We start from the raw sequence: 14582 nt of genomic DNA on the forward strand, positions 1-14582 counted from the left end.
CGAGTTGAAATTTAAAGTGCCTATGAACATACTGATCATGCACGAGTGATTCTATTCATAAAAAGTGTCTGTATAACAACTAAAAAGAGTCCGTGTATTATCTTAAAAAAGTCCGTGTACACCCGTTTATGTATTGTTTTTCTATAGCTCTGCTGGGGGCAAAGTCGTACAAAGTCTTATAACTTAATATATGTCATATAAATGAGGAAAAAATCCTTATTATGAATGATGAATTGACTGTATATACTGTGTACTATTGTCTATTATAAAATATGTATTCCGTATTACAATGTATATAAATAAATTATCAAACACATACACATAAGGTTATTGCGTTAAAGGCATAAGTCAAAACTTTTCAGTTTAATTATGTCCTTGTTCTTGTTTTTTCTACCAAACGAACATATCATATTTATTAATAAAACCAAACACTTTTTGGGATATCAGCTTGCCTGCATAGTACAGTTAAGCATTTTTTTTTCATTTTATTTACAATGCACGAATGTTTGTCTGCACGTCAGTAGCCACTGCTCCAACATATGATTTACCAGTTATACACAATCTACAAAAGAAATATCTTTGTTACCAATCTTTTCAAGCATTTATAATCTTTAAAAATCGCCCACTTCAACCATACGTATGAGAGCATCAATTACCAACATTGAAAAAATAAAGGTGGGTGGGATGGTGTCAGAAATGACCAGACTGTACTATTCAAAGGCAAGCGTCGAATGACAAATAATTATACATCGATTTAACGTTACAATTCTTCCAGATTATTTTAGCTAATGAAATACTCAGTAATTCAGAGTAGACCTTATATCTAGTCATGTGACAAATGTCAAAACAAACACACGTGTTCATTATAAAATCAATAAATACATTGTATAAGTTGCAAACCTGATTACCAACATTAACATCCTCAGAATGTTGTAAACTTGAATTTTTCACAGGAGGAGTGATACATGCATAGACAAACCTTTCTAAGATCTGCTTGTCACATATAAAGTTCTGTAAGGTTGCAGTTTCGTCTTTAGAGATAAATGTGAAAATTAAAGATATTCATGCTATAGTATTTAGTATTATATGAATTTGTTACTTTACAGATATATAGATATAGAAATATGAAGTATTTGCTGCCATTGCTGATTCTGATAAAGTATCAAATGATACAAGGTAACAAGACGATAACTGTATGTTTAACCAAAGTCAACAATACAATGTCATTATACAAGTGAATATGAAACACCAAAACTAAAGATAAAGGAGCTATTGGGATTATTTTAGTCATATGCAAATGCATTAACACACAACCTTTCAATCTCAAATTTTATTTCTCAAATTAAGCTTAATTACATTCAACCTACTGACATGACTGTATTAGTAACATGTTTTATTAAATTTTGTATACTTTTTATAAAAAAATCACTTTAACAAATCCAAAGATTGACCACAAATTATTACTATAAAAAGAAATGATTATTATACATTAGTTGAAGATAAATTGCCCCATAGTGATTTTCAGGGTAATGATTTTAAGCACAACAACTTTGTTAATCCTTATCCAAATAAAGTGTTGTAGTGTGCCCAAATACGTATACTATATTTTACATGTCATGGTCGAAATGTTCTGATAGCGTGAATTAATGATAAGAATGGTCCCCTGAAAGATAAGTATGAAGATTTATGAAAGACCGTTTACCCATTATACTTTAAGTTATCATTCAAATATTCGAAAGTTTACACCTGACTTGTAAAACTTTTTCGAGCATAATAATCTGGACAAGCATATATGTCTACTAAATATAGCCCCCATAACTTGACAATCTTATTATCAAATAAAGAAACAATACAGATATTTCGACAACCAAAATAATTAATGGACAATACATTGTAAGATATCTGCATGAAAACAACAGAACCATTCGTGATTGCTTGAACAGATATTATCTTATTCATAAAAGCAGTCGTGGTAATTTGTTGTTTAAATTTCTAATAGCTTAAACCTCTACCAATTTAAACTCTCATTGTCAAAAAAGAATCATAGTTTGAACAACAGAATGCCATACCAATCTTCGTGTCCTACCATCAATTTCGACAAATATTGATAATATAATATTGAAACAACCTAAATGAGACTTTGTCGACAAATTATGATTTGAACTATTATAGACAAAGGAAGCCTAACAACAATATACCACTACCCGCTTACCCCACCAAAATTGTTGATTGCTGCAATAATCTGATGATAGTCTTTTTTATGTTTTGTAATTTTTTGGGATTGTTTTTGTATGCACTGTCAAACTATATAAATGGCAAAGTCTACGTTCAGGCAAATAGGTGATTTGTCAATCTGTGTGCGACATTTTTTAGTATTAGGTTCAGTATTAGTAAACATGTAGTAGTCCAATACCGAAATATAGCCAGTCTTCATTTTGTTTAATAGATTAATGACAATTGAACAGCAGTTTACTACTGTTACTTTTATTAAGCATATGTTATAACAGGCTAATAAATGTCAATTCAAAAATACATTCATAATATATTTGTTTACATTGTGGGAAATTTTGAAAAAATGTTGACAGTAATAGAGATTAAGAAATCAAACACAAATGTTTGTTTTATTTAAATAACAGTGATTACATCTAAAAAATGCTTTCTATTTTACCTGTTTGCTTTGAACATGACTTTTCTGATAGCAGCCATCACTATTCTCTAGTTAACGTGTCCTATTTCTCCTCTCGGCTAGTAATAACACATGTGCCTGTATGATGTCATGCAATGTATCAATTATTTTTTTGAAAAGATAAATCAACCTTAAAATACATGTTTCTCGTTTCAGGTGGATTGGAATGGACAGTTACCGGAAAGGTAACAGACTATGGACAAAATGTGACATTATTTTGCAACATTTCAAATTGTTGTCAAAAATATTCAGGATGGAATATGTGGACAGCAGTTGAAGATGTTGAGCGAACATTGTTTACAGATGTCAGAACTGCAAGTCCAAATAAAAAGTATGATGGGAAGGCGTCTACGAACGGATATACCTTAATTATACAAAATCTGACTAAACAAGATCTGAATGTTTCGTATGCCTGTGTATATGGTGCAGCATTCAGTGAAAAAAAACTATTACGAGAAGAGGATGTTTTCACTGGTAAGTTCCACCATTGAATACTATATGTCAACAATACGTTGATATGTGAAATGTCAACAAGACGTTGATATATGGAATGTCAACAGAACTGCATGAAAATAACAGAACCGTTGGTACCTGCTTGAACAGATATTATCTTATTCATAAAAGCAGTCGTGGCAATTTGTTTTTTTAAATTTCTAATAGCTTAAACCTCTACCAATTTAAACTCTCATTGTCAAAAAGAATCATAGTTTGAACAACAGAATGCCCTACCAATCTTCGTCTCCTACCATCAATTTCGACAAATATTGATAATATAATATTGAAAACAACCTTTATGGGACTTTGTCGACAAATTATGATTTGAACTATTATAGACAAAGGAAACCAAACAACAATATACCACTACCCGCTTACCCGACCAAAATTGTTGATTGCTGCAATAATCTGATGATAGTGATTGTCCTTTTTATGTTTTGAAATTTTTTGGGATTGTTTTTGTATGCCCTGTCAAACTATATAAATGGTAAAGTCTACGTTCAGGCAAATAGGTAATTTGTCAATCTGTGTGCGACATTTTTAAGTATTAGGTTTAGTATTAGTAAACATGTAGCAGTCCAATGCCGAAATATAGCCAGTCTTCTTTTCGTTTAATCGATTTATGATTATTGAACAGCATTTTAATACTGTTGCTTTTATTAAGCATATGTTATAACAGGCTGATAAGTGTCAATTTAAAAATACATTCATGATATATTTGATTACATTGTGGGAAATTGTGAGGAAATGATGACAGTAATAGAGATTAAGAAATCAAACACAAATGTTTGTTTAATTTGAATAACAGTGATTACATCTAAAATGCTTTCTTTTTTAACTGTTTGCTTTGAACATGACTTTTCTGATAGCAGCCATCAATCACTATTCTCTAGTTAACGTGTCCTATTTCTCCTCTCGGCTAGTAATAACACATGTGCCGGTATGATGTCATGCAATGTATGAATTATTTTTTTGAAAAGATAAATCAACCTTAAAGTACATGGTACTCGTTTCAGGTGTATTGGAATGGACAGTTACCGGAAAGGTAACAGACTATGGACAAAATGTGACATTATTTTGCAATATTTCAAATTGCTGTCATAAATATTCAGGATGGAATATGTGGACAGCAGTTGAAGATGTTGAACGAACATTGTTTACAGATGTCAAAACTGCAAGTCCAAATAAAAAGTATGATGGGAAGGCGTCTACGAACGGATATACCTTAATTATACAAAATCTGACTGAACAAGATCTGAATGTTTCGTATGCCTGTGTATATGGTGCAACATTCGGTGAAAAAAAACTATTACGAGAAGAGGATGTTTTCACTGGTTAGTACAACCATTGAATACTATATGTCAACAATACGTTGATATATGAAATGTCAACAAGAAGTTGATATATGGAATGTCAACAAAACGTTGATATATGGATAAATATCGTCGGTACAACATGGCAAGATAATTTTCAATATCGTTGTTAATTTTTGTCACACATGCGATCGTGGAACATTTAGATGATTATCTAGAGGCAGTGTTATCACTGAGTTTATAAATTTTGCAATTGCCAGGGTAATGAGACGATATTCAAAAGATTATATTTCCACATGCATTTAAAAAAAATATTATCCGTAATAATTTATATTCTATTAGCAATAGACCAACTAAATATGGGGTATTGAACGATTGGAATATGTATATAACTTTCTGGCAGCACTCGTCCAACTTAAAATTCATTTTGAGAAATTATCCGTACTGTTAATGATATGTGATATATATGTATTAGGTAAAACGTTGATCTTAACATACATTTTAGCGGAGACGTATAGGTGTTCTCCTTTCTTTTTTTTTGTATCGTAACCATGTTGAACCTTTGATCCGACAAACAGAACATGAACTATTCACAGTAATCTATGAAATGTGTACTGAACTTGCGCTCTTAATTTTTGTTATTTCTAAATGCTTTAAACCCCTTCTTTCTAATTAGTTATTAGGAAGATAGCTTGATTTGCCTGTACTTATAAAATAAAACAAAATAGAATAAAAAGCAGATGACGGAATGTATAAATTCCGAGTCACATCAAAAGCCAGTAAACAAAAAGAAACATAACGGGAAAACTAATGTAAAATGAATTGCAAATTAAGCACATATAATCTATAACACGTTTAACTCCAGATATCTCGTATCAATTCGTAAGGTTGCATTTCTGTTAATATTGACAATGAATTTTCCCATAGGAACTCCTTTTACTGCTAAAATTGTACCACTTTTACCATGAAGTTTTATCCTCGAATTGAAAGTTCATATGCACCACAATTTTTTTCAAATGTCAAAATATAGGGCTGTGTGGCATATTTTCAACGTTTATATGCTCTGAACTTCTCAGAGTTTAAACTAACACTAATTTTCCTAAATACCCCTACCTCGAATGAAAGGTTACCACTGATTTCAATTTTAACAATATGCACATGTAAATGTACTGGTAACATTTCCAAGTTATGTCTCTGTGAGATGGAACACAGAGAGAGAGCATATTTTTTCATCATGCGGTGTATTGATATAGATATGAGATATGCTGTTTTATAGGATATTTTGATAACACTATTTTATTTCAGATACAAAACAGAATCTTCCTACTGAAGACGACAGACTTTCTGGACATAAAATGTAAGCTTGAAATATAGTTTTGTTAAAGTATTACCTAAAATGTTCATCATGACCAGGAAGGTGAAGGAATCATTTAGTTTAGTACTCCTATAGTCTGCATGTACATAAATCGTTTTTTCTGAAAATTTGTTTGATTACTAGATTTAATCTGACAACTGTAAAAAGTTTTGTTGTTTTGGTCAAACGACTGGCACCTCCAAATAATTACTAATTCCAATTAGCCAATGCTTGGAAAAGTTCTTCGATAATCCCATTAATAGCAATTGCTATGGTATACGAATACTGTTTTGGGGTGATTCTAGATAAAATTGTGTTAGGAAGTTAGGTTACCAAGTTAAGTAAACCCGCTACTTGTGGTTTTAACGTATAGTTGAACTACACGTACAATTAATTTTGACTTGTTTCAGTGTTGGTTTTCTAGTTGGAGCAGTGGTGTTTGCAGCGTCTGTGTCGTCAGTTTTCCTGATGTTAGATGTTCGGAGAAAAAAAAGAAAAAGAACATTACATGGAAATGTAAGCAGAGCAGAAAGCATTACAGGTAATCAAGATAATACTATATGTATTTATATTTCAAATATTTCAAAGTAACAAATGTATGATTTACGTTAAACGGGAGTTACTTTTTGTTAATATGGAAAATTGAACATACAACTTGACAGGAGTGTAAAACAGTATCGAACTAAGTTACACAAGTTAAACAAGGCTTTTACTTATCAGAAACTACTAAACCAACGGAAACAAGTGGTAAAATTGAAGCTATACGATAAGCTAGTAAACAAGGTCATATTTAGTTTTTTTCGATCTTAATGATAAAATAAAATTAGCAGCATTGGATTGACATAAATAGTTACAAAAACGTTCAAATAAGAAAAAAAGAATGATAAGATTAAAATAAGTATTAAGTTAAAAAGTATTAAAGACCTACAAACATGACAAATACAGCTATGATATATATTGTTGAATACCAAACTTTATAACATACGCGATAATTTTGATTTTCCTATAGTGAACCTTCCATTGCTGTGTAGCAACATCCCAGCGGCACCAGCATGTGGAGTATATGTGTCTCAGTTGATACGTTACTCTAGAGCTAGCTCAAATTACGTTGATTTTGTTGAACGAGGAATACTGCTTTCTCAAAAGTTGCTAAAACAGGGCTATGAATCAATCAAATTAATGTCATCACTCAAGAAATTTTACGGTCGCCATCATAAGCTGATTGGCCATTATGACAAAAGTGTGTCAGAAATCATATCTGATATTCTTCCTCAGTCAAAATAACCTTCCAACATTACCGAACTGAACAAAGAATTAACACGATGGGTGCCGTATACGGTGCGAGAAGTGCTTACCTTTCCGGAGCACCTGATTTCACTCCCGGTTTTTAGTGGAGTTCGTGTTGTTTCTTATTTATTATTTATAATTGTTAATGTAAATGTCCTTTGGTTTTTTTAGTCTTTGTTTACTCCTTAGTTTTGATAGTGATTGTCTATTCAAACATGCAATACTTACTTAGTAATAAACAAAACAAGGAATCTTTGTTTTTCCACTAGTTTTCTAACATTAAGATTTAGAGTAAATACTGAGAATGAATAAATTCCCAGTGACAATATTGATTTTTGTGAGAATTTGAATACAAAAATAGGTAAAAAAGATATTTTGTTAACAATTTACATAATTGAGGAACGATCAAGTATTGATGTTAAAATATGATGGAGTCTTTATTCTCAGTGTTAAATGAGAACTATCTTTCATTGCAAAGATATAATGAAAATTGAAACTAGTGATACTGCCTAGTCTGAGTTGTCTGTGAGTGAAAAAAATAATGTTCGTGAAATTGAAAAAAAAGGTCAAATAATGTTTAAGATTCTCATTTTATGAGAAATATTTGAGAAAAGGTATATATGTTTAATCTATTACTAAATGGCTGTAAAAATGCATTATTGTCATATTTTTAACCAACCTTTCTAAAATTGTCCGTTTATAGATTTTGAAATTATAAAGAAACTAAGGATTCAATTCCCTCAGGCAAAGATGACCTAAGATGAAAATTTGGCTAAATCCAAAAAAGCGCTTCGGACGCATGAAATTATTAATCGTGTAGATTTCATTTTTTTATATTTTGTTATACTTCGAATCAAGTCGATAGTCTTAGTCGATACTGTGATTTTTATAAGTTAAAAGAGTTTAAAAATCAACAATCATTAAATTAAACACCATACCATGCTCAAATGCTTAATTAACAATTTAATTTGTATCATATTAATTGATATAGTCGTCTTATCATACTGACTTTTATGAATTCATATTTCAGGTCTTGATGAAAACATACCACTCATGGGTAAGTCACCCTATAGTGTGTATTGTGTATTAGCATGTATCTGTTTGTCTTTATCTCTTGAAGCCATTGTGTTCAATACAAGCCTATTTAAGTCTTTAATGTTGAACACTTGTGAAAGTTGCATTTTACAAATTTCTAAATTACCAATTTATATAAGCCTTGTACACATATATTTTGTGAATTAGACTTATTCTAAATATCATGTAGAATAATTATCCAAGGTTATCATAAACCTCATTTCTTGAAAAATGAGAAAAATATGTTGTAAAAAGCTTAGACGACAACCCTCAAGCATTATCTTTGAAATTAATAGATGATTTCTAGGAAATTTTGGTTTAAAAGAATAATTTCCAGTCTCAAGTTTTTCTGAATGCTACAATATATTGTAAATGATTAAGATACAAGTTTTTCCATATTGGTTAATCCGGATGCTTTGCTCATACTTAGGGTTAATCAAAGTTAATCATTCTGTTTAAAAATGTTCAAATATCAAGAAATTGTCGTAAACCCCGTCCCTTCATTCATATATATTTACTTTTTAGTCATTTTAAGATGAGGTGAACGATGAAAATGATAGAGTTAGACCGGGATGAAGGTCAGTGAAATTTGGTCTGCCACTGAGAACTGGTGGCATATTATAACAGAATTCATGTACAATCATTTCTTGTTAAAAGTGAATATAAAGATAATAATGTTGTTACCTTTTTCATGTCTAGCACTTCAAACTTTTTGAAAAGATAAAGACAATTTTTTAAAGCCTTATATATTTCAATCATGTTGTTGTTATTGATAGATATTCCAACGGAGATAAGTATTGAAGACAAAAAAACATATATGGAAGCAATAAAATCTGGAAAAGAGACAAGAAAATTCCTTAGAATTCAGGTTATTGGAAAAGATGGTGTTGGCAAGACTAGTCTTGTACGTAGATTACTTGGCCTAGAAATTGATGATGTAAGGAACACTGATGGAATAGATGTTTCTAGGCAATGTCAGATAAAAACAAGTGACGGTGAATGGATTGTTGGTAAAGGTGAGTTTGATATATTTTCTAGCCAGTAAAGTATTTTCAATTTAGAATATGTAAACTTGTTCATGCGATGTTATTTTGACACATAGTATTTTTGGAAAAAAGCGTTGAAGATTTGAAGATCAGTATGATAATGATATACTTCTATGTTGTACACATCTTACTGAAATCTGACCTGTGAAACAGAAATTCCACAACGGTCACCCGATTCGTGATGGCGTTCGTACAATTCACGAAAAGATTTTTTCATTTTCATTATTTTGAACTCTTGGTTTAATATTAATAGAGTCCTTGTGAACAGCCATCCTCTATCAAGAAAATCAAAACAGAGAACACAAGCCCTGGAATGTTGTATCAATCTGAAAATATATTCATTATGTATGCAGGCGCTGCTGGAATGTTGCGATATGGAAACGGAAAATTCACAATTGGGAAGCTGAAATCATCTCTCCTTTTGTAAAGTTTTTTTACGACCCTCATTGTCAATTCCTATATGCAAGTCAACCTATGAGGCAGAGTTAACTGTATCTGTGGTATCTTTTATCTCAAGTTCGATGGGATAGATACGTTTAAAGTTTTGAACTATTTATCAAGAGAACGACATCTATATTCAACAGAAAGTAAAGTAAAGGATGCAGCTAACTTCTTTTCTTTCAAAGAAGTTCCAGTATGAAGTCAGCATCATAAGAATTAAGGAACACTTTGGCAAAAAGAGGGATCAGGTGGTTCTTATGGGATTGCTGATACTTTGGTAAAACCAAATTATCCTCCAAACGTAACAAATATGTTGTCAATCACGAAATCAAGCATCTTGATAATTATTTTGTTTGAGAATTTGTTGTTTAAATCCGTGTAATTTTTTACAAAGTAGGACATGTAGGATGTATTCTTTCATAAGACAAGATACTTAACACCTAATGTATTGACCAAAAGTCTGAACAGTATTCCATTTACTTTTATGGATAAGTCGAAAAATTGATACAAAACCAAACTTGATTTAAACAATTTTTTGGCGGACTTTTAATATGAGCACAAGCTCTAAATGACAGCTTCAGTCTATAATTTAATTACTAGTAACTAAAAGCCGTTATACACCTTATTTTTACTTGTTTGAAAAGCTTCAAGGAGATATATATATGCTGATTTTTATCTTTTTATGCTCCACCTACCATAGCAGTATCTTTCTGTCTCAAATGTGCCTTCAAACAACATGACTTAGGTGATGTTTAATAAATTCTAGACCTGATTGAGCTCTAAGCGCATCTGCTTCCGTAATATTGAACATGTCAGAAGCGCTTGTAAACTTGGTTGCTTTATAATAAAGTAAATGTCAACGAGCTCTTGATATTACTTACGTAACTTTGACACACGATTATTAAAATTAAGGCAAGAGTAGTATACCACTGTTCGAAAGTCATAAATCGATTGAGAGAGAAACAAATCCGAGTCACAAACCAAAACCGAGGAAATACCTGCAAAAATTAAAGGCGTCAAATGATACCAAAGGGGTATTCAAACAAGGTTTTTCTAGCAAATTTAAGTTTAACTGGATAGCCCTGATTTAAAAAAAAAATATTGAACGGCGTTACTGTCTCAATTCATAGTTGTTCTGCCCAGCTCCTAGTAGGCTCACAAATAATTCTGAAATATGAAACATGTCAAGGTATCAATCGATATTTTACATATTGCCGACGCTTTTTAAAGATAATAACATTAATTTTGTTTATAAAAAATTAATGAGAGTTGATAAGTGACATGAAGGTGATGAGGAAGTCAGTATTAACTAATTAAAAGCAAATATATTTTTAAACCGGGACTTTGGATTAGCTGTAATTTTTTGTCGAGCCTGCAAATTTATTTCGAGGTAGAGAGACATTGCATGTTTGAGTGTTCAGCATGTGGTTGTTTATGACCAAATACAGTATCCAGGAAAAATTATGAAACTAGTTATTTTCATTTTCTGTATTTTACTGATAAACTTAGTTTTGTTTTACAGTTATCATTCAGATTCAGTCTGATATTACAGTTTTGCTGTCATCAATAACAGTTTCCAGTAGATAGAGTCTAAGGTTCAAGTTTGTTACACATCAATTACTGTGTCAAACCTTCATAGAATTTTTATGAAATTTTTACAGAAGTTTTCTAATGGTTACGAAATAATGTCTGATGCAAAGTCTTGAAAATAACTTTTGATTTACAGTATTTTCCTGAGAGGTGGACTTAGGTTTATACAATTAGCATTTACAGACAACTAGGGAGCAATTGTTATAAACTCAAAACATGATTGTTATAATCATCAAGTCCAAGAAATAGCAACTAAATAAATAATTTGATTCTTTTTTTCAATTCTGTATTATTCTGTAAAATGAACACACGTTTATGTAAACATTACGCTTTTACACCGAGAGCAACAATCGTAGGCGAGACTCGGAGTTCCGCAGAACCACTAACGATTGTTTTTGATTACAGTGAGCACTTACGTAACTATTTGTATGCGTACGACTTTTTGATATTTGTTCCGTTTTATGATTGAAAGGAGTAGGTCCAGTAAGACCCCTTTTTGTTCCCAACATATAGCAGTTTTACAAAATTGTTAAAATGTAAACTTTTAGTTATTTAATGGACAGTAAAATGCTTCTGCTTCATAAATATGGGCTGTTTTTGACAATACAATGCACATATATCGGGTACTAGCACCAATTAGTCATGCTAAATTACTGAAATCTTCATAATTCTAACATTTTAGTTAAATTTTAGACGGTTTCCGTGTAAAACGAAAGTGGCCGCATTCGTGTTCATCCTAAATATTGAAATGCAAGTTGTATTTGATGATAATACATAACATATATAAAGGTTGAGGATGAACACGGATGCGGCCACTTTCATGTTTGACCAAAACCATCTGAAAAGTGACATTTTTTGGCATATTTGGTCGATTTGTCATATTTGAGCTTGAATCGAAACGTTTTTAAAGACTAAATTAGTTAAAATCTTTCACATAAATTAATTGAATCAAATGAAATAGACACTTAAGTGTTTAAAAAGTGGTCAAAATCTTTTTTCAGATGAATCTAAAATTTGAGGCCAAAATCGATCCTTACCGGACCTACTCCTTTAGTGCATTTCTTTGATAAATCGTTTCTGAGCCATCGGTACATGTGCTAGTCTGTTACGTATTTCATTGTCTAGTGCTGTTGAGTACATGTATTATGTCATTTATATTAAATAATAATATGCAGTAAAGTTAATACAAAAAATGCAAAATATGTACAGATTATAACATGCCCTTTTCCATATTGGCCCTGGTATCATCCCGAGACTCCCATATCGGCCTCGCAGCTTTAGCCTCTAACAATTATTTAAATCTATTTATTACATAGTTAAGTTCTGCAGAAAAGAGAAAATAGAATTGTTTAAATCTATTTATCACATATTTAAGTTCTGCAGAAAAGAGAAAATAAAATTATTTAAATCTATTTATCACATATTTAAGTTCTGCAGAAAATAAAAAATAAAATTCATTTATTAACAATTTAACGAAACATAACAAGTTAAATCTTACACATTTTATCACAAAAGTGGCGTTAAGGATGCGATGACGTAACGTCATTCTTTCACTAAACAATTCAAAATTTGGTGACTATGTGGAACGCATCTATCCAATCGAACTAGAGATAAAGGATACTACAGATACAGTTAAGTCGGCTTCATATCTTGACTTACATCTAGAAATTGACAATGAGGGTCGGTTGAAAACAAAACTTTACGACAAAAGAGATGATTTCAGCTTTCCAATTGTGAACTTTCCATTTCTAAGTAGCAACATTCCAGCAGCACCTGCATACGGGGTATATATCTCCCAATTGATACGATATTCCCGTGCTTGCATTTCCTATCATGATTTTCTTGATAGAGGTTTGCTGCTCACAAGGAAGCTATTAAACCAAGAGTTCCAAATGGTGAAGTTGAAATCATCCCTTCGTAAATTTTACGGACGCCATCACGAGTTGGTTGACCGTTATGGAATAACCGTTTCACAAATGATATCGGATATGTTCCTTACGTCGTAACTACAATCCCCTTCCCTTTCGTGAATATGACCTACCGAATTAGACTATTTACCGGATTTGTAATCACTTAAGCAACACGACGGGTGCCACATGTGGAGCAGGATCTGCTTACCCTTCCGGAGCACCTGAGATCACCCCTAGTTTTTGGTGGGGTTCGTGTTGTTTATTCTTTAGTTTTCTATGTTGTGTCGTGTGTACTATTGTTTTTCTGTTTGTCTTTTTTATTTTTAGCCATGGCGTTGTCAGTTTGTTTTAGATTTATGAGTTTGACTGTCCCTTTGGTATCTTTCGTCCCTCTTTTGGAATCAGGGCACAATATCAATATACTCTTTTTTGCTCCGGGCAATTTTGAGGTTATTGCATATCCAAAACCCGACGCATTCGTAACAAATATGTGATAAGTATCGTTATCATAGTTATATTGTTTGAATTTTCATTTATTTTTCTTGTAGTTGAAACAAAAAGGAATGAATTAATAAAAAGAATACTGAAGGTAGTTAACATGAAACTAAAAGTAAATGAACAAGTGTCTGCATCTGCAACAGACAACATGCAAGATGGACACGAGCAAGACCTTTTTGACGGACAAAGGATAGGAACCACAGTATGTGCTGAAATACCTTTTAGGGATAGCGATAGAAATACCAATATCTTTTCACCTGCATCATACAACTCGGATGACAATATTGCTTTTGATTTCAGCAACGAAAATACCAATATTAAAACGCCTGATTCCCCTGCTGTGTCCCCTGTAACTTCAGAAACAAGTAACCAAATCACTAGCCATATAATTGAAACAGCAATTGACAATATGGATGATATTCTTTCCGGTGTACAGAATCAAAAAGAAAAAATTACATCAGACGAAATAGTACAATGTGGCATATGGGATTTTGCTGGTCAAAAGGATTATTATGCCACACACCAGACCTTTTTTACTCCACATGCTATCTATCTTCTCGTTACAGATATCGAAGATGAGATAGGAGATACCAAACAAGATCAGAGTTTTGATTCTATTGGAGGTTAGGTTTATGACAAGTAGATTTTTTTTGTTTAAAGCGCTTCAAGTTTTTCAAAACAATGATTTTTATCTATAACATATTCGTTCAAGTTCAAATTATGTTGGTGACCTATTGAAAAGGTTCACAAAGCCAAAGAACTCGCCCAGGATATTTTATTGTCTCCAAGGACAATGCTGTAAATTATATCATTTTTGTTAATCGTAAATTTTATATTGAGGTTCAACAAAAAGAAACCACAAATTCGCGGGGCTTATTTCAAATACAC

The 14582-nt window shown here is 31.8% G+C and overlaps 1 protein-coding gene across 1 annotated transcript in view; it reads left to right on the top strand.

Annotated features, from left to right (window-relative positions):
• The first annotated feature begins 1123 nt into the window (after positions 1-1123).
• LOC143052038 (uncharacterized) overlaps positions 1124-14582 on the top strand; it is a 28802-nt gene continuing 15343 nt past the window's right edge. Inside the window, exons 1-8 of the mRNA XM_076225013.1 lie at positions 1124-1176; positions 2843-3160; positions 4198-4515; positions 5800-5851; positions 6259-6389; positions 8166-8192; positions 8986-9225; positions 13745-14317. Of these exons, the coding sequence (XP_076081128.1) occupies positions 1125-1176; positions 2843-3160; positions 4198-4515; positions 5800-5851; positions 6259-6389; positions 8166-8192; positions 8986-9225; positions 13745-14317 (1711 nt within the window). The 5' untranslated portion in view covers position 1124. The remainder of the gene's footprint in view (positions 1177-2842; positions 3161-4197; positions 4516-5799; positions 5852-6258; positions 6390-8165; positions 8193-8985; positions 9226-13744; positions 14318-14582) is intronic.

Source organism: Mytilus galloprovincialis, chromosome 11, assembly GCF_965363235.1.
Source record: "Mytilus galloprovincialis chromosome 11, xbMytGall1.hap1.1, whole genome shotgun sequence".
NCBI lineage: Eukaryota > Metazoa > Mollusca > Bivalvia > Mytilida > Mytilidae > Mytilus > Mytilus galloprovincialis.